At 44.5% G+C, this 19,582-nt stretch overlaps 1 protein-coding gene across 6 annotated transcripts in view; it reads left to right on the top strand.

Annotated features, from left to right (window-relative positions):
- MYO1C (myosin IC) overlaps positions 1-19,582 on the top strand; it is a 352,367-nt gene that overhangs the window by 187,304 nt on the left and 145,481 nt on the right. For all 6 annotated transcript variants that reach the window (XM_077480547.1, XM_077480549.1, XM_077480545.1 and 3 more), the window contains exons 6-8: positions 5,704-5,883; positions 18,992-19,090; positions 19,224-19,337. In XM_077480547.1, coding sequence (XP_077336673.1) covers positions 5,704-5,883; positions 18,992-19,090; positions 19,224-19,337 — 393 coding nt within the window. The remainder of the gene's footprint in view (positions 1-5,703; positions 5,884-18,991; positions 19,091-19,223; positions 19,338-19,582) is intronic.

Here is a 19,582-nt window from a genome sequence, read left to right as displayed (position 1 = left end):
ATGGATAGTAAGGATGCATACCTGCATATTCCCATCGCAGAGAACCACCAGCGTTTCCTTAGGCTGGCAGTGATAACTTCTGCAGGGGTGCTACACCTTCAGTTCAAAACAGGACGGGGACTCCTGGCTTCCCTTTTGGGCTATCCCTTTCCTCCTCGTATCTTCACCAAAGTGATGGTAGAAGTTCTGGCATTCCTGCGTCTCAGGGGAGTCTCGGTGATCGTGTGTCTTGACGATCTTCTCCTGTTTGTACCTTCTCTGGCGCAGTCGATTTGGGATCCACAGGTAACAAAAGACCTGTTGGTGAGCCTGGGTTGGCCTCTGAACCTAGAGAAACCCAACCTAAATTCCTTACCAGGGGGTCACCTTCCTGGGGTAGGTGCTGGGCTCAACAGAACAAAAGGTCTTCCCTCCTTGGAGAGGATCCAGAAGATAGACAAAACACTGTTGTTTTCTCCAGGGCAACCGTCAAAAACTCAGGCAGGTTAAGTTTACTGACAGCCACGCTCCTAGCAGTTCAGTGGACGGGGTCATGTTACCGTCCTCTGCAAACTATTTATCTTGAAGGTTTGGGATCACAGTCAGGGGTCTTGGGACTTTTTGGTTTCGGTTCCAACTCAGGTAAAGAGGTCCCTTTGGGAAAGGGAGCACGTTTGTTACAAGACCTAGAATGGAGTTTGCCAGTATCCAGGGTAGTTACAACCGATACGAATGGCTTAGGTTGGGGTACACACCTAGACTCCTGTTTGGTACAGGGTACCTGAGAGAGGAAGGAATCTAAGAGATCCTCAAATTGGAGGGAGTTGAGAACAGTAGATCTGGTTCTCAGGACCTTTCAGAGAGTTCTCTGGAGACTTCATGTAAGAGTCATGGAAACAATCCCTTGGCAGTGGCTTACGTCGACAGGACGGGGACTCCTGGAGCGGATCATTATGGGTCCTAGCGAAGGCCATCCTCAGATGGGCCGAATATTAAAATCCTGTCTTTCCAGTGATCTGTTTGAAAGGAGAGCAAATTCTGATATTCGATTTCCTCAGAGCAACCAGGTTCTCAAGCAGGAGGTTTTTCGAACGGATCACCCAGAGTTGGGGGATTCCTTGGATAGACCTCTTTTTTTTCTCAAGGGAAAACGCAAAGGAAGCCATCTCCTGTTCCATGAACAGGGGAGAGGGGAGGTCGGGAGCAGACATACTAAAGCACATAGTTAGGGTTTCTCTAAGTGCTATGCTTTCTCCCCTCCCGTTCTGATTCCTGCAGGGTCAGGGAAGTTTTCAGGTGGAGATTACTACCTGTTTTCTAATCACACCTCTTGGGCCCAGGAGGCTGTGGTTCTCCATTCTGAAGGGCCTGTCAGTGGAATCCCCCCGGGTTTTCCCGGTCTAAGAGTGTCTCCTTTCCCAGGGTCCAATCTGCGGTCCCCAGGTGGATCCTTGCAGCTTGGCTACTGAGAAGGAATTGCCAAAGGGCAAAGGGGTCTCAGACTGTTTAATAGCCACTCTTCTGAATTGCAGGTTAATAGAAACTCAGACCATTTTCTTGAAGGTATGGAGGCGGTTCAACAGCTGGTGCTCAGAGAACTCCTTCAATGTGCACAGCCTTGTAGCCGTTCTAGAGTTCCTGCAGTCAGGGGCAGATAAAGGTTTAGCCCCATAAACATTAAAGAGTCAGGTTTTCGCTTTTAGCGTATTCCTGGAAGGGCATTTAATATCAGACCTTGGTATAGTAAGGTTCTTGGAGCCTTAAGTAGGCAAAGACCAAGCCTTTGGTCGTCCCCTCCCCAGTCGGGGTCGCTCATTAGTTTTACAGGTTCTCACAAAGAACCTTTTCAGCAATTAGAATCTGGCTTGTTATGGTTGATTACTCTCAAAACTGTTTTTTTGTGGCGATCACTACGGCAAGGAAAGTGAGTAAACTCGAAACCCTTTCTGTTAGGGCACTCCCTTTCCAGACCATTCAGTTTTTAAGACCATTCTGGCCTTTTTACCTAATGGTAGTCTCTAATCCTCAGAGAGTCCGAGAGATTATGCTGCCTATTTTTCGTTCAAAACCAGTGAGAGAACAGGAACACATCTTATTGGACGTTAGAAGATGTGTCCTTCATTATTTTGGTGGCACAAAGTCAGTTCAGGAAGTCTGATTTACTTTTAGTGTTACTTCCAAGGGCTAGGAAGGGTTCCAAAGCCTTTAGACGTACGCTAACCAGATGGTTAAGGTCAGCCATTGGGCAGACTTGTGTGGTTGGGGTATTAAAGCCTCCAGTTAGAATTAAAGCACACTCAGCCAGGACAGCGGCAACTCCGCAGACAAAGTGGGCTGGTGCGTCTCCTGAACAGATCTGTAGAGCCGCAACGTGGTTCAAGTTTTCTACGTTCGTGAAGCGCTATAGATTGGATCTTCTCTCAGCCAAAGACCAAGCCCTTTGGTCACAAGGTGCTGCAAGCAGTAGGTCCCACCCTAAGACAAGGTACTCGCTTATCCTCTCAAAGGTGGCTGTCCTGAAAGACGATTGGGGAAAAATGGAATTACGTACCGGTAATGTCCTTTTCCAGGAGTCTTTCAGGACAGCACCGGTTCCCACCCAAGTTTTTTGCAGATCGGGAACTCATCACATGAGACCGTCAGGTAAGACTAAAAGTTTATCTGTTTGACGTGTTCTTGTGTCTCCCCAGTTGGCCGGAGGTACTCTGGAAGAACTGAGGAACGAAGGGAGGAGGAGGCTTAAATCATGAAAATGAAGGCGGTGTTTCCTAAGAGGGGAGGAGCCAGTGTCTCTCAAAGGTGGCTGTCCTGAAAGACTCCTGGAAAAGGACATTACCGGTACGTAATTCCATTTTTTTTGAATAATCGGGAACACGGCTATGACATCACAGCAAAAGATGCTAACTACTGACACGTTTTGCACTAAGACTAGTGCTTATTCATAAGTGGAGGCCAGCCTATCCTGGCTGGGGTGGAGTGATGGGGGTTCAGTCGGCTCAGGGCCTCTGGTCGGCAAAAGAATCCAAGTTGCCGCTCAATCTGCTCGAGCTAAGATTGATCAGGCTGTGCCTCTCCACATGGTTGATGAGACTTCAGGGACGTCCGATCAGGATCCAGTCAGACAACGTCACGGCTGTGGCATACGTCAATCACTAAGGGGGAACAAGAAGCTCAGCCGCTGCACGGGAGGTCATACTTTGGCGAGTGGAGAACTGGCAGGCAGACTATCTGAGTCGCCAGATGCTGGACCCAGGAGAATGGGCGTTGAATCCGGAGGTATTCAGGCTACTGTGTCTGAGGTGGGGCACAAAAGACGTAGATCTTCTGGCCTCCCGTCTCAATCGGAAGGTGCCGAGATTCTTGTACAGAACAAAATATCCGTGGGCAGACACGTCGGAATCGCTGGTAGCTCCGTGGGATCAGTAACAGCTGATCTACGCCTTTACTCCACTGAAACTGTTACCACGTTGCCTTCGCAGAGTGGAAGTTGAGGGGATCCCAGTAATACTGATTGCCCCAGATTGGCCTTAGCCACCTTGGTACACAGACCTAGTGCACTTGATGGCAGACGCCCCATGGCGACTGCCGTTACGAGAAGACCTTCTGTCTCAAGGTCCGATTCTCCATCCTGCTTTACCATCGCTAGCTTTAACGGCATGGCTTTTGAGAGCCAGGTGTTGAGGAACCGGGGTCTGTCACTCGGTGATCCCAACTATGTTGAAGGCGCGGAAATCTTCTTCTCTGAAGATGTATCCTTGTACCCGGAAGGCTTGCATCTCCATGTGTGAGGAGAAAGGATGGCATCCGCGCGCCTTTTCTATATCTAGGATCCTGCTGTTTCTTCAGCAAGGAGTAGACCAGAAATTGGCGTTAAGCACCATTAAGGGGCAAATAGCCTTGGCTGTCTTTTTTTCAGCGACTCCTGGCATCTCACTCATTAGTGAGTACCATTGTTCAGGGGGTGCGCCATGTAGTCCCTCCGGTGTTACCACTGTGGGATTTGAACCTGGTGTTATCGCCGCTTCAAGAAACGCTCAAAATATCAGGGATATTCCCCTGTTGACTCTTTCCCAGAAAGTGGTCTTTCTAGTGGCCATCACATTGGCCAGGAGGGTTTCGGAACTGGCAGCTTTGTCCTGCAAGTCACCTTATCTGGTTATCCACAAGGATAAGGTGGTGTTGCGTCCGCAACAGTCTTTTCTGCTGAAAGTGGTCTCGGCTTTTCATATCAATGAGGACATTGTGTTACCATCTCTGTGTCCTAAGCCGAAACACCCTAGGGAAGTGGCCCTTCACGCTCTGGATGTGGTTCGGGCTCTTCAGTTGTATTTGTCTGCTACTGCTCCCTTTCAGAAGTCAGACTCACTTTTTGTTTTGGTGGCTGGTCCAAAGAAAGGCATGGCAGTCTCGTCGGCCACCATTTCCAGGTGGATCAGACAGATTGTAGTTGCAAGCCTACGCTGCTTTAAAGGGGCAGGTGCCCCCCTTTCCGGTCTCGGCCCACTCCACAAGGGCAATCGGAATGTCTTGGGCCTTCTGACACCTAGCGTCTGTCTCTCAGGTGTGTAGAGCGGCGACCTGGTCGTCTGTCCACACGTTTACCAAGTTCTACAAGGTAGACGTCAGTGCATCGGCTGATGCATGTTTTGGCCAAGTTTTGCAGGCGGCCGTATAGTTGCAATTGAATATGCAATGTATTTTCTTTTTTCCTGGTTTTTCGATAAAAACGCAGTACCGTTAAGTTAATGCGCTTTTGCATTACATTCCGTGGTTTTTGGTGCGGTTGTGGGTAGTCACTCCTGTTGAGGGTACCCTGGTTTTGTGGTGGATTTCTCTGTGCACTGTTTTTTTGTGGATAAAGTTTCACTAGTTCCCACTTGCCACAGTGGATAAAGTTTCTATGCGGTTTTCCCACCCCTCGTTTGGCACTGCTTGGGGACGTCCCAATGGCTAAGAGAGGAGCTGTGTCGGTCGGTGAATATAAGCGCAAATAGGATTTTTTGTGCTCGCCGTAAAATCCTTTTCTCTGTAATTCACCGACCGACGCAGCACCCGCCCCTCCTTTTTCTCTTTACATTATATTGCTTGTTGATGTACTGATGACTGCATGTCAGGCTGGAGGGTTGTTGCCCAAGGGACTGCCTCCTGGGTGGAACTAAAGAGTTCTGAGTGTTACAGAACAACTAATGCCTATTATTCTAGTGGTGGGCATAATAAGCCGATGGCTAAGAGAGGAGCTGTCAGGCGGTGAATTACAGAGAAAGGGATTTATTCTTCAAAGCTGTAGGAAGTATCAATGCACTTATGAGAGCCTGATCAGACCGCTTGTAGTCCATAGAAGACTACAAGCCATTTTCCACAGTGGCAGATAGGATTTGTCGTTTATTCATTCACAAATCACTACTCCAATTATAATTGTGACAGCAGGGGAGGGGACAGTGGGCTCTGGCAGTGGTAGGCAGGTAATTGAGCATGTTACTGTTGAACCTATCCTTTTAAATATCAAGAAGATACTATTGTGCATATGCAGCACAGGGCCTCTTTATCAGGCTTGTGTGATTCTGTATAGTTTTTTTTATTTTTTTTATTATTTGATTTATTCAACTAATTACATTTAACTCATTTGCTAAAAACCCTCATTCCTACAGGTTTTGAACTGAAATGGATTATGTGACCACAGATAGAATGACTTTCAAATTTATTTATTTTTATTTTTTTTATAAGGGAGCTCCTGTCGGTGGACATATTTTAAACTATCTCTTGGAAAAGTCCCGTGTGGTACATCAGAACCATGGAGAGAGAAACTTCCATATTTTTTACCAGCTTCTTGAGGGTGGAGAAGAGGATTTGCTACGGAGGCTGGGGCTGGATAAAAATGCCCAAAATTACCAGTACTTGATTAAGGTTAGTCGGTTTTTTTGCTGCACATTCTGCAATTTCCTTGAGGTACAAGGTTTTGTGTTCAAGAGGCAACATCACAAGACTATATACAGTTGTGCTCATAAACCTTTATTTTATTTTATTTTTTATTTTTTTGGGGTAAACTTTTTGGTCTTTCACAAAATACAATAAACCGTGTTAACTATTCATCAGAAAGTATATGGTCACATACTCAAACATAAGCATTTGTACAGTCACATGTATTACTTTTCAACATACAGCAATTCAAATATTGTCTACTTCTACAAAAAAATAAAAGTAAAAACCTAATACAGATACATTAGTTATAGAAGTGCAATTATCCTAATGTAGGCATAACCGGCAAAACTTTGGTACTGAGTATCTACTGTTCCCATGTTCATATCAAAGTTCTCCGTGCTTACACAAAAATGCTTCATAAAACTTTCAATACCAGCAGATTTATGCTTCATGGACCGTAACATGGCCACTATGGGTATTTACGTCTCAATGTCACCACAAACCAAGGTGATCCAGCCGGACCATAGCTTCTCAAAATTTTTTTTGGCATCCTCTGGAAAGTTTATATATGAGCTTGAACAGTGGTAATGCTCTATTAATCAGGTTCACCCAGAATTGGACGAAAGGGACAACGGGATTTTTCCATTTGAGCGCTAGAGAGTTCTTGGCATAAAACAAGATGAGCAAAAGGGTTTTCTTATTACTAGACATTTGTTCCTCGTCAAAGTCTCTGAGGAGGCACCTCACTAGGGAGTAAATGTTTGGGATGGCCAAGCTATCCTCTAGGAATACCAGGATTGCCTTCCAAAATTGTGCTACACAAGCGCACTTCCATATCATGTGAAAGTAGTTTCTCTCCTCTTCATGACAGTGATTGCATTCAGGGGAGTCTGCTCTACTCATCTGATACAGACGAGCTGAGGTATAATATATTCTATTTATGAAGTGAAGTTGTATTACCTTGTCCATAGCAGATATAACCGAGGGAAAAGCATCTCCCACCACCTCCGTCCATGTTTCATCAGTCAGTATTGGAATGTTGGAGGTTCACTGTCTTGCAACAGTGGGGGGGGGGGGGGGGGGGGGGTGGTGTGAGATTGTGTATATAAATTTTAAGAGGTAATTGGCTCTCCACTCCCAGGTAACTAAACTTATTCACCACCTGCAAAGGAGGGGTATCGTGGGTATAAAAAGGGGGTCCACCGAGAAGACTATGGATTTGCCCCAGGACGTTTTTCTTCCAAGTCGTTCAGCCTACAACCCTTAGCTGTCCTATCTGCCCTAATCATGGCTGCCAGTGGCTCTATTGCAATGGCAAACGGGCAATAAAGGGCACCCCTGTCGTGTGCCCCTGCATATTTTGAAAGTGTCAGTTATGATATTCACTCATAGGAGAGCCAGAGGACTGGCATACAGCAATCTCACCCAAGCATTAAATTTAGGTCCAAAACCCATCTGCTCGAGGGCTGCCATTAAAAAAAAAAAGGATTTGGTGAGTATATTCTATAATAGTGCCACATCCACTCTTTAGAAAACAAATGAATACCCCTAAACAGACTTTCTTTTTCATACATCATGGGACACAGAGTCAGGCTAATATTCATTACCTGCTGGGTTATACTTCATCATTAAGTGAATGGACACTGGTAGACCAAAGGTCTTCAGACAGGAAGTGATCCCCTATATAACCCCTTCATTACAGGAAGTACTTTAGCTTTTTACTAGTGTCTGCAACGTGGATGGCACAGTTTGTTTGAGCTCTCTGAGCTCCAGGTCTCTAGTCCCACAAATGGTTCCAAAATGAATCAAGGGATTGACCAATCGGATCCATTTGACATAGGCTTTTATGTTTAGATAAATGGTACCCGAACCTCGTGAAGAAGACTCAAGATTCTGCAAGGTTTTGCCTGTAATTTGGCCTCTGGGCGCTGGACCCTGTGGAGTGGAAATCCTGGACACTACAGCGCAGTCTAGCTAAAAGCTGGACACAGGTGTGCAGTGACCATATGGGGGAGTTCTGGGCTAACTATGGGTGTTTGCAAAGTATACCTTTTTTTGCTTGTGTCTGGCTGTTTTTTACCTGTATGATGGCACACGGAGATGCGCCATTTCGCCATGGTGCACGTACATTCACAGTGCTGCTGGGCTCAGCACATGTTCTGTAGCCTTTATCTGGCTGCATGGAGATTTGCGACGTACGCAAATACAGTCACGCCCATTCGCCGTGCGCACGCACAATGCGCTCAGGCGCCCACCCAGCTTATTTAAGCTGTGTAGGCCAAGTATGTGGTGCTTCCAGAAGGCAGCTGTGGGACACAGAGCAGGCTTTGAACAGACACTTTGAGTGGTTCATTTTTCCTTACCCGGGTTACATGAGTCACCAGGTGTTGGCAGGCTAAAGGTGCTTGGCAGGATTGTTGCATAGGGGTTTGGTGAGCCCTATTAGGGTCTCCCTTCTGAGGTGTTTTAATACTACACCCAAGTACTCTGTGGCTATTACATGTCTTCCAAAAAGAGGAGTGGGACTAACACCACAAGGAAGGGCACACCTATGTTGACAGTAGTTCCTGATGAACCTAGTTGTATCCCTAGTGTTGTATCCCCTGAAGGACCAGAGGCTTCCGGGCAATCTGAGCCACTGCGCGTATCTGGTATTATGCTTATAGTCAACGTTGCTGCTTCACCCTTTATCTAAGGATGTACTGTCCTCAGTAAGGATGAGCTCAGGTGTGTTCGCATGGTCCACACGCAGAGCCCTCCAGGAGGTCGGCGCTGCGCTAATCACAGGCAGTGAGACATTGCCCCGATGTACCGCTGCAGAGATCGGGCAATGTCTCGCTGCCTGTGATTAGTACAGCACTGCGCCGACTTCCTGGCAGGCTCTGTACATGGACCAATGTGAACATGCCTGAGCTCATCCCTAGTCCTCAGCCCTAGCTGGCTTAGAGCACAGGATTGCAAGCATGATTACCTCCATCCTGCAGGGTGGCAGGAAGCATGACTGATCCCCCTCCCCAGAGTCTCCTAGTCTGGAGCAGGAATGGGTTGAGGATAGGGAAGAGCTTAAGGTCAGAATTCGGTGGAGGGCTCGGCAGATGAGTCTGCTTCCGTGCAATCTGGACAAGAAGATATATACAGTCGATGTCTGCCACTCAGCTGCAGAGGCTTTTGATCCTGGCTCTGACCGAAATGGTTCATTCTGCCTCTTGCAGAGGTGACTGAGCCCCCCTGGTCCTCTTTGGGATCTCTGAGGCCTTTTTCAGGTCGCACAGACTTTCCCTCTACACCCCCTGTTGGAACAGGCGGTGTACGCTGATTGGGAACATACTGACAGGACTTTTGTTCCTCCTAAGAGGTTTTCCCTTTTATGGAAAAATGGATGAAAATTTTGTTAAAAAATGGAGCATGCCAGCTGTAGATACAACAGTCTCTTCCTTAAACAAGAACTTAACTTGGGTGACCTCTACTAATCAGCCACCCCTCTCCATGTATATCTACCACAGCCTACAGACTTTCTTTTACTTTACAAGGCTCTGATGAAGAGGGAACACATCGAAACGCGTTAGCCTGCCTTGATCATTTTCCCTTGTATGGGCATAACTAATTTTTAAATTAATATCTTGTAACCTAGTTTGTATGAACTCTTAGTAATTTCTTTGTACTCGTATATATTTTGTTTGACTAAACTAAATTGCTTTGATGCATGCGTTAGATCACGCGCGTTCCCTCACCCTCACCCTCACCCCCACCCCCACCCCCATCCCCATCATCCACCCAGCCTTTTTCGGGCCACCCCTGGTCAGTTTAGGCAGCGGGACATGCATAATCATCCTATATTACTTACCATTCAAAATAACTGCTATTTTACATTAACACCGCCTGCACGAGCACAGGAAAATCACTTTCTCAGAGCATAATATACATGGTACGGTATTTGAAAAGCTTAGGCTGGATCATAAATACCGAAAAGTCAGCCTTGAGACCAGCTCAAAGGCTAAAGTATTTCGGTCTAATCCTAAACGCGGCCCAAGCAAGAGTATTCTTGCCACCCGTAAGGATCTGTGCCCTGGAGGATCTGGTGCGTCAGATAAGGGGCACCAGACAACCCTCCATTTGGCTCTGTATCTTCTAGGGAGGATGGTGTCCTCCGAGGCAGTGCCCTATGCCCAGTTCCGTTCCAGGCCCTTACAACAAGACATCTTGTTGGCTTGGAACAGAGGAAGAAAAGCCCTGGATTATCCAACGTGCTCATCTCCTCAGGCTTGCTTAACCACTTGCTTACTGGGCACTTAAACCCCCCTCCTGTCCAGACTAATTTTCAGCTTTCCGCATCGATGCACTTTGAATGACAATAACGCGGTCATACAACACTGTACCCAAATACATTTTTTATCATTTTTTTTTTCCCACAAATAGAGCTTTATTTTGGTGGTATTTGATCACCTCTGCGGTTTACTTTTTTTTAAAATTTTTATTTTTTTTATTATAAAATTTTAAAACGGATAATTTTTTCTCCTCCATTGATGTACGCTGGTGAGGTGGCAGTGATGGGCACTGGCTGGAAATGGCACTGATCGGTTACACTTTTACTAAAATAGAAAAAACTGCGCTAAACCCAAAGAAATAAATATATCAGAAAAAAGCAGCACACACTCAAAGTTTAAAAATTCAAGAGCAGAAAGAAAGTGTAGCGCTAATTACTGCAAACAATATATCAAAGTACTCAAACAGTGATGATATGATAAAATGGTGTTTTAGATAATTTTTGACCTGCACTATTGGAGTTCTTTGCCTTTTTGTTTTTTACACCATGGGATTGTTCTGAAACATTCTGGAACCTTTGCTGAGACATTTTCATCACAAGACATTTGGTGTGGATAGATGCTACTCTCCATGATGGCCGCCTTGTAGCCTGGATCGTCTGGCTCTGTCCTCCCTGTGTGCTAGTGGTTCTAGCACTTCACACCTATGTGATACATTACCATATGGTACTTGTATCCAACTTATCTGGTAAGAGTGTTTTATCTCTCTATCTGATTTCCACCTGTGAAGCTACCGAGATTGATTCAAGACTCATTCTGACTACAATTTTGGGCGATTGAGTTACTGATCACTTGATTGGACTATTCACTGTGTGGGACTTCATTTCATCGTGGGCTATCCCATATACAGTTTATGCATGTATATTTGTTTATATACACTGATTTCTTATCTGGGATAAGCATTGCATATACTGCTTCTATTTACACATTGTCACTGTCTGAGCACATTGACACTTCATTATTATTTTTTTTTTTTTTTTTGCAGTATTCACCATTTTATCATATCACTGAGTACTTTAATATATTGTTTGCAGTAATTAGGGTTACACTGATAGGCAGCACTGCTAGGTGGCACTGATTGGCACCACTGGTGGGCATTGATAGGTGGCACTGGTGGGCACTGGCAGGGGGTACTGGTGTGCACAGATGAGTCACAATTGCCTCTTCTCTTCGGGACCGATGTCCCTTTCAGATGAGCCAGTGATCAGCTTTTTTTTTCTCCTCACGCTGTCAGCGTGTAAAAATGAAGGATTCACCCTGGGACTTTAAATGAAGTGGGTACCGTTTCCGCCAGTAAACATAACAGTAGTAAATATAGTATATAGTTTATTCAAGTACAATTGTTTACATGCATAAATAACACCAACAGTTGCCAATTAAAAAAGATCCATAAACAAGGAATATTGGTACATAAATGTAGTAGTAGTCATAGTACACGGGCATCATACTACCCGACTAGTTTCGAGAGATTCAGCTCGCTCTTCAGGGGTGGATGTGTGTAACAATGTACCTAGGATGAAAAAAATATGTTTGGCAATATAGCACAGTATTATAAAGGCACAGGGTTGGAGGGGTTGTAGGTCCCCATACTCGCCACTGCGCTTGACCATGGCTCCAGGTATGCGGCCTCAAGGCGGCGGCAACAGGTGCCTCCCCAGGGAGTCATATGGGACCCTACCAGGGGCCAAACTGTGAACAGGCATGGCATAGGTGTAGTAATGTATCCCTAGAGACCTAGTTAGTCTAGAAAAAGTATAGACTGTGAACATAAGTATGTTTTGTCAGGCATCTAAAGTAGACTCAATTAGTATTAACATAAAGATATGTATGCATGAATGAAAAGCCTGGGCAAAGGGATACTAACAGGTGACAAAATAGGCAAGAAAAGAGGGGAAAGAGGTGAACTGAGATTGTGTGAATGTCTGTGTGTGTGTGTAGTGATGTATCCCTAGAAAACTCATTGGTCCATAAAGAGTATAAGCTATAAATATGTTTATCAGGCATCTAGAGTAGTAAAGTAGAATCAATGAGTATTGGCATAAAGATATGTATATCTAAGTAAAAGACCTGGGTCAAGTATGGTAGGGACATGGACATGGAGATGGTGGAAAACATAGGATAGCAAGTTGATACTAGCAGGTGACAAGATGAGAAGGAATGAGAGAGGAAAAAGAGGTGGACTTGTGTGGAAGAATCTGTGATATCCAAAAAATAAATAAAAATAAGTGCTCAAAAAGTAAACGGTGCAAGTGTGCCTAAATATAGCAAGTATCAAAAAGGTGAATATAGTAAATACCCGAGTATGGTGAAGTATAAAAGTAATGAGACACAGCAGGCAATCTCCACAGCTGCGTGTGTCCTCAGTGAAGAGTGAAATGAGCAGTCAGCGGGTGAAGAAAGACTATTACTGAGCTTTTGTTTACATCATGTGATCAGCTGTCATTGGCTGACAGCTGATCACATGGTAAGGGGCCAGGACCGGCCCCTTACTCGGATCAGTGATCACCCGAGTCTCAGTGACTTTGATCACAGTGCGCTCCGCGTGTGCCTTGCAGGGCGTGCGCAGGAAGCCTGCACAGGATAGGCCGTCATATGACAGCCTCTCAGAAATTCAGGTCCATGCTGTGGCCGTCATTCAGCTATAGCACGGACGTCAAGTGGTTAAGCCTAAACTGGTGGTTGCAAGATCAGAAGCTGCGAAGTAACTTGGATCTTATGATCTTTGTGTGTTTTGGGAATTAGGACTATTAAACCCTCTGAGTGCGTTTGGAAGCATACCTTTCTCAAAGGCATCATTGCACACTTCCAGTAAATTTTGCGCTAAGAATTCCTGGTAGATATACAGTACCACTCCACTGGATATCCATCCAACCCCAGTGTTTTGTTAGGGGAGGTGATGCACGCCATCCCATCTCCGAGACAGAGACTGGGAGATCTAGCTCCGCCACTGCCTCCGGAGCAGTAAGCGGAATCTGCTCCAAAAAACTCTGCACCTCTGCTTTATCGTATCTCATGGAGGATGAGTGCAGAGTAAAATAAAATTGGAGGAATGCACTCGCTATATCCTCCAGGGAGGTACGTAAAGTTTGGTGTTCATCATAGTTTTGGGGAATAGATAGGTGCATGTTGCGAATGGGCTAAGTAAGCTAGTAACTTTCTATTTTTCCCTCCGAATTCGAGAATTCGTTGATTAAGTAATTTTTTCTGAGTTTTTTTTTCCCACCTCGGCATCTGTGGCCTTTCGTTCACATTCCTCAAGTTTCCATTCTAATTTTCTTGACCCCTGAAGTGGAGCCCCTAAGGGTAACTTTAAATGCATCCCAGGGGGACATCATCTCTGTTATCCTTCCATAACTTACCGATATCTGTGGCAGAAGATCTTTCAAAATATTCCTCTTTTAGCCACAGTCTCCATAGGTTGTACCCTGACAAATGACCAACAGTCACCGTTAATGAGGGGGAATGATCCGAAATTGCCCGCAAAAGATATTGTACTGGCACCAACCTGGGTAAAATATCCTTAGAAAGCACATATCTAGCCTTGAGAGCGTATTGTAGCAGGAGTAGCAAGAATAAGCCAGAGTATCCAGGTTTTTCCATCTCCAGGCCTCCTCCATGCCATATTGAGACATACAGGCAGCTAGTGGAGAGCTGCAGCTGGATTTGGCATTCAGTCTATCTTAAGAGAGCCCAGTGTTCAGATCACCGGCCAGAATAATTGCGCCTTCTGCCACCAGCAGTACCCCCATCAACACAGCCTCCCACACCGCGAGTGTAAACAGCGGAGGAATGTATACTGTCACTATTAAGGATGATCACCACCATAAACCTCCAATACGGGTCCGTAACAATGGTCTTAGGCATACATGTTAAAGATTTGGACACCAGTATGGAGACCCCCCTAGCTTAGAGTACAGGGAGCGAAAGGCGTGACCTATAAAAGATTGTTTGAGAGCGTTTGAGAAAGTGTTTTGGATCCCATCAAGTGGGTTTCTTGTAAAAAAAAAAAAAAAAAACACGGGGTTAACGTTTTTTATATAATTGAATACCAGTGCTCGTTTAATCTTGGAGTTCAGGCCCCGTACATTCCATGAGATTAGGTTATTTTGTATGCAACTTGCTATGATAACTATAAAACAACATACACTGACTGTTAGGGTGTGTTGACGAAGGGTCCGCAGAGGGAACGCAAATCCGCTTCTCCTTTGTACAGTTTGACAAAGGGTGACTATTATCACATACATGCTGCAATGAATAAAGCACATCATTTTTGCATAATAAGAACAGAAGAAAAAAAAAATTGAAAACCGAACCACAAGATAAGATCTCATTTTGAAGTGTCACAGAACAGTGAAACCTTCCCCTAAACCTCGCCCATAGTCCCAAACACACTATAGGCTTTTCCCCCCAAACATGAAAACAATGTCACCCTAGAGGGGGGATTCTTTTTCGTCCATCCGGAAAAGGGTGTTAGTACAGTGAGCAGCAAAACGGTCAACGGACTGCAGCATTAAAATGTTGACAACACATTAGCAAAAGAGTGGCACAAGCCACCTACGGACTTGTGTAACTTTTCCTTGCCATCAAATATGTGTTCCAGGCCCTAAGAAAGTCGAGAGAATCAGTGGGCATATGCATTTGAAGAAATGGAGTGATCTGTTAGACATCAGGTACTCCCCAGCGACTCCAGCCGACGATTGTCCTCCCTGGGTGAGGTAAAGAATTGGGTTTTGCCTTGTACACCATTTTGAGCTTCGTGGGGTATGGCAGACTGCGTTCTCGGAGGCCCAATTTTACACTCTGGAATGCTGCCCGCTGTTTGTGTCACAGCGTGAAAGTCGGGAAAGATGGTGATGTGGTTGTTTTTATAAGGCATGTTCTGGGCATGATGCAGGATGGCTTCTTTATCTCTGTAGTATAGGAACCTTGATAGTAGGGGTCTAGGAAATCTCCCTGGTGGAGGTGCCCTGAGTGGGACCCGGTGAACATGCTTAATGGCAAATTGATGGGAGAAACTTTCCTCTCCCAAAGGTTTGTTTTAACTAGGTGAGTAGAAATTCTTCAGGGCGTTCACCCTCTGAGCCCTCGGGGAAACCCAGGAACCACAAGTTGTTCCTGTGGAGCCTGTCCTCAATATCCCCCAGCTTGGCTTCCTGAGACTTGTAATCTGCCGCCACCTTTTTCACTGTTATAAGGGGGTTGAGGTCATCTTCCACTGCACTAAACCATCGCTCAGCGTTGGATATTATATGCTTGACTTTGTGCACATCATCTTTAAAGCGGTAGTAAACCCAAATTTTGTCTTTGCATAACATACGTTTTTTATTAAGAATGAATTTGCCATGAGTAATTTTTACTGTACCTGCCTTCTTTCTGTGTTATCGATATTTCCTCGAGTCATTGCGTATACTGCGCATGCGCCATATCCTTCCTCATTCCGGCAAGCCAAGACCCTGTCGGAAGGATTCAGTGTCCATGTCGGGGCTGCATCATTTCCTGTTTTAGACGTGAGCCCCGACATCACGCGAGTCTTCATCAGAATTCCTGCACAGCGTGCTCCAGGAGGTATGGTCACTCCTTTCTGAAGCACCCTGTTATTAGTTTCTATTTGTTTCCGTAGTAACCGGAAACAAAGAGGTTTTAATATCTTTACTAGTGCGCATGCGTGGGATTATAGACAGACGTTCTGTAGGCGCAAATACAGAGCGATTCAGACACGGAAGACGGCGTCGGTGAATATGCTGAAATCTTTGGATGATTAAGAAAATATGCAGTAATCTAACATTATATATTTCATAATTAATTTGCCTTTCAGAATATTATGAATATAGTATTGATGTGGGTGGGTTTACTACCGCTTTAAGGATTGCAAAGTCCACTCTGAGGATCTCTTTGTGTGGATAGAGATGCATGGCAGGATTTGATGGTGTCCAGGATCTGTGACAGGGGCAGCTCTCCTACCTTAACGCCCACTGTTCCTGGGGTGGAATCTGCAGATGGTGAGGCTATTGGAATAGCCAGAGGATCTGTGGCATCCATCCACTCTGTCTCCCCTTTAGTCCAGGGCTGTCCATCCTCGGCAGGAGATTGTGGTGGGTCCCGAGTGTCCTTGCGTGCAAAGCGGGAGAGCCATTCAGTGGGTGTTTGGTCCCTATTTCACCATGGTACGGTGCCTGGGACGTTTGCAGACAAAAACCCTGATTTTCAGCTCCACACTGGCCAGACAGCTGTCCAAAGGTTGATGTAGAATCTTGGCGCTGTCCGGAGCTCCAGAAAAAGCTGCTTACATACCGAAAGTCCGGCACGTCCCCTGTGCTGATAGCAGAATTTGATGTCTTGGCATTTTTCTGAAAATGTGAATGGTAACACACAAACATTTTTCACTCATGGTTAGTGTTTGGCTGTAGCCATTTATTATCAATTAACTGTGTTTGTTCTTTTTAAATCACAACAGAAACTACCCAAGTGACTCTGATCAAAAGTTTACATACCCTGGTGATTTTGGCTTGATAACATGCACACAAGTTGACACACAGGGCTTTGAATGGCTATTAAAGGTAACCATACTCACCTGTGATCTGTTTGCTTGTAATTAGTGTGTGTATAAAAAGTCAATGAGTTTCTGGACTCCTGACAGACCTTTGCATCTTTCATCCAGTGCTGCGCTGACGTTTCTGGATTCTGAGTCATGGGGAAAGCATAAGAACTGCCAAAGGATCTGTGGGAAAAGGTAGTTGAACTGTATAAAACAGCAAAGGGATATAAAAAGATATCTAAGGAACTGAGAATGCAAATCAGCAGTGGTCAAACTCTAATCAAGAAGTGGAAAATTAGGAGTTCTGTTGAAACCAAACCACTGTCAGGTAGACCAACTAAAATTTCAGCCACAACTGCCACAAAAATTGTTCAGGGATGCAAAGAAAAACCCACAAATAACTTCAGGTGAAGTACAGGACTCTCTGAAAACATCTGGTGTGGCTGTTTCAAGATGCACAATAAGGGAGGCACTTGAAGAAAGAGGGGCTGCCTGGTCGAGTCGCCAGAAGAAAGCCATTACTATGCAAATGACAAAGTATCCTGCTTTCCAATACACCAAACAGCACAGATACAAGTCTCAAACCTTCTGGCACAAAGTCATCTGGAGTGATGAGACCAAAATTGAGGTTTTTGGCCACAACCATAAACGCCACATTTGGAGAAGAGCCCAACGAGGCCTATGATAAAAGGTACGAAGGTGGATCTCTGATTTTTTTTGGGGATGTGTGAGCTACAAAGGCACAGGAAATTTGGTCAAAGTTGTTGGCAAGATGAATGCAGTATGTTATCAAAAAATACTGGAGGAATATTTGCATTCATCAGCCAGGAAGCTGCGCATGGGCCGTACATGCCAAAATGACAATGATCCAAAACACAAGCCAAGTCGACCTGTCATTGGCTACAGCAGAATAAACTGAAGGTTCTGGAGTGGCCACCTCAGTCTCTTGACATATTATCATTGAGCCACTCTGGGGAGATCTCAAACGTGCAGTTCATGCAAGACAGCCCAAGAATTTACAGAAACTGGAGACTTTTTGCCAAGAGGAATGGGCAGATTTACCATCTGAGACAATGAAGAACCTCATCCACAAATGCCACAAAAGACTTCAAGCTGTCATTGGTTTAAAGGGGGCAATGCACGGTATTAAGAGCTGGGGTATGTAAACTTTTAATCAGGGTCTTTTATTTAAAAAGGGGTAAACACAGTTGATAATAAATGGCTTCAGCCAAACGCTAACCATGAGTGAAAGAAAAGTTTGTGTTCATATTCCCTGAAAAATTGCCAAGAAATCATACATTTTGCCAGGATATGTAAACCTATGAGCATAACTGTAGGTTTATGAAGCCTATGCAAAGTATGAATAAATAGAAATGTACCTAGTAGTTCAAGTATGGGGAGCATTTATGGTGTGAGGGCCTGGTGATTGGCTTCTTGATTCCGCATTGGGGCAGGCCCTGCATAAGCTCCAAGTTAGGATTTGGAACTTACACAGGGTTTTCTTGCTCCCAGCGGTTGGATGCACTTTGTAATAACAAGATGTTACAGTATAGGGTTTTAACCTCTTCCCTTTTCTATATAAAGACCTTTTTGACAACTCTGCTTTGTAATTTATTCATGAAGCGTATGCTTTGCTAAACACCTGTCTAAAGTGGAGTGTTTTGTCTTTAAATGCTAAGATTGCCTTTCTGAACGTGTTACACTTGTATTTAGGGGATGTAATCTTGATCCCAGCATACTTTTTTCTTCTACTGAGTCAGTCTTTCTTTTGATAAACCTTTTGTTAGTGTGACTTGGCATAACCACTTGACCTACATAAGAACATAAGATTTACCCCCTCCTTTTCATGATCAGGCCATTTATTGCGATATGGCACTGCATTACTTTAACTGATTGCACGATTATGCAATGCTGTACCCAAATAAAATTGATCCATTTTTTTTCATTGTATTTTTTATTTTTATTAGAGCATTTTGGAAAGTTATACATTTATTTCGCATAAGCCTAATTGTAAGCCATGCCTTCATTCCTTTTCCAAAAGGTGATTTTGTCCTGGTAGGAATTGGTCCAGAGTCATAACTTTTAGGTTTGGTAGAGCTTTTGCTTCATTATGAAATCTTTCAATTTATAGCCAAGTACATGTCATTGTTTGTGCCATTCTTCTTTCAGGAATTATGATTAACATATATATATTTAGTTCTGACCTGTAACTGGATGCTATTTTTGTCTCTTGTAGGGTCAGTGTGCCAGGGTTAGCTCAATCAATGATAAAAATGACTGGAAGGTTGTTAGGCGAGCCTTGTCAATTATAAACTTCAATGATGATGATATAGAGGTAAGTTCCACACCATGTAATCCTATAAAATGTTTTACTGACGATTTGTTGGTAATTATGTTGCTCATTAAGAGTGAACCACTAAACAAATGTACGAAATTGGTTAACAATTTTTGCTTCTGATGCTTTTTAGGAATTGCTGAGCATTGTTGCTAGTGTACTACATTTGGGAAATGTGCAGTTTGCCACAGATGAGCATGGACATGCCCAAGTCACAACAGAAAACCAGATTAAATACCTCGCCAGGGTGAGAATGTCCTCATTTATATATCCAGTTTTCACACTCAACAGGGCTTATGCAAGAATGTTATGGATTCCGAGAGTCATGGCTTTAAAAATCTAATACAGACATTGCTATTTGAGGGAAGCTGTAAGTAATGTTCACAAGTATTTCTACAAGTCCAGGAAGTGAGAGATGTTTTGTATGCTGGTAAAGTGGAATTCCAGCAAACTAGTCTTAAAATTGTCCCCTCCCCCCTCCTTCCTGCTAAC

The sequence above is a fragment of the Lithobates pipiens genome, unplaced genomic scaffold, assembly GCF_037356315.1.
Source record: "Lithobates pipiens isolate NorthernLeopardFrog02 unplaced genomic scaffold, aLitPip1_a1.2 Scaffold_16, whole genome shotgun sequence".
Classification (NCBI taxonomy): Eukaryota; Metazoa; Chordata; class Amphibia; order Anura; family Ranidae; genus Lithobates; species Lithobates pipiens.
The sequence above is the reverse complement of the archived record's forward strand: the minus strand, read 5'-3'. Positions and strand labels throughout refer to the sequence as shown.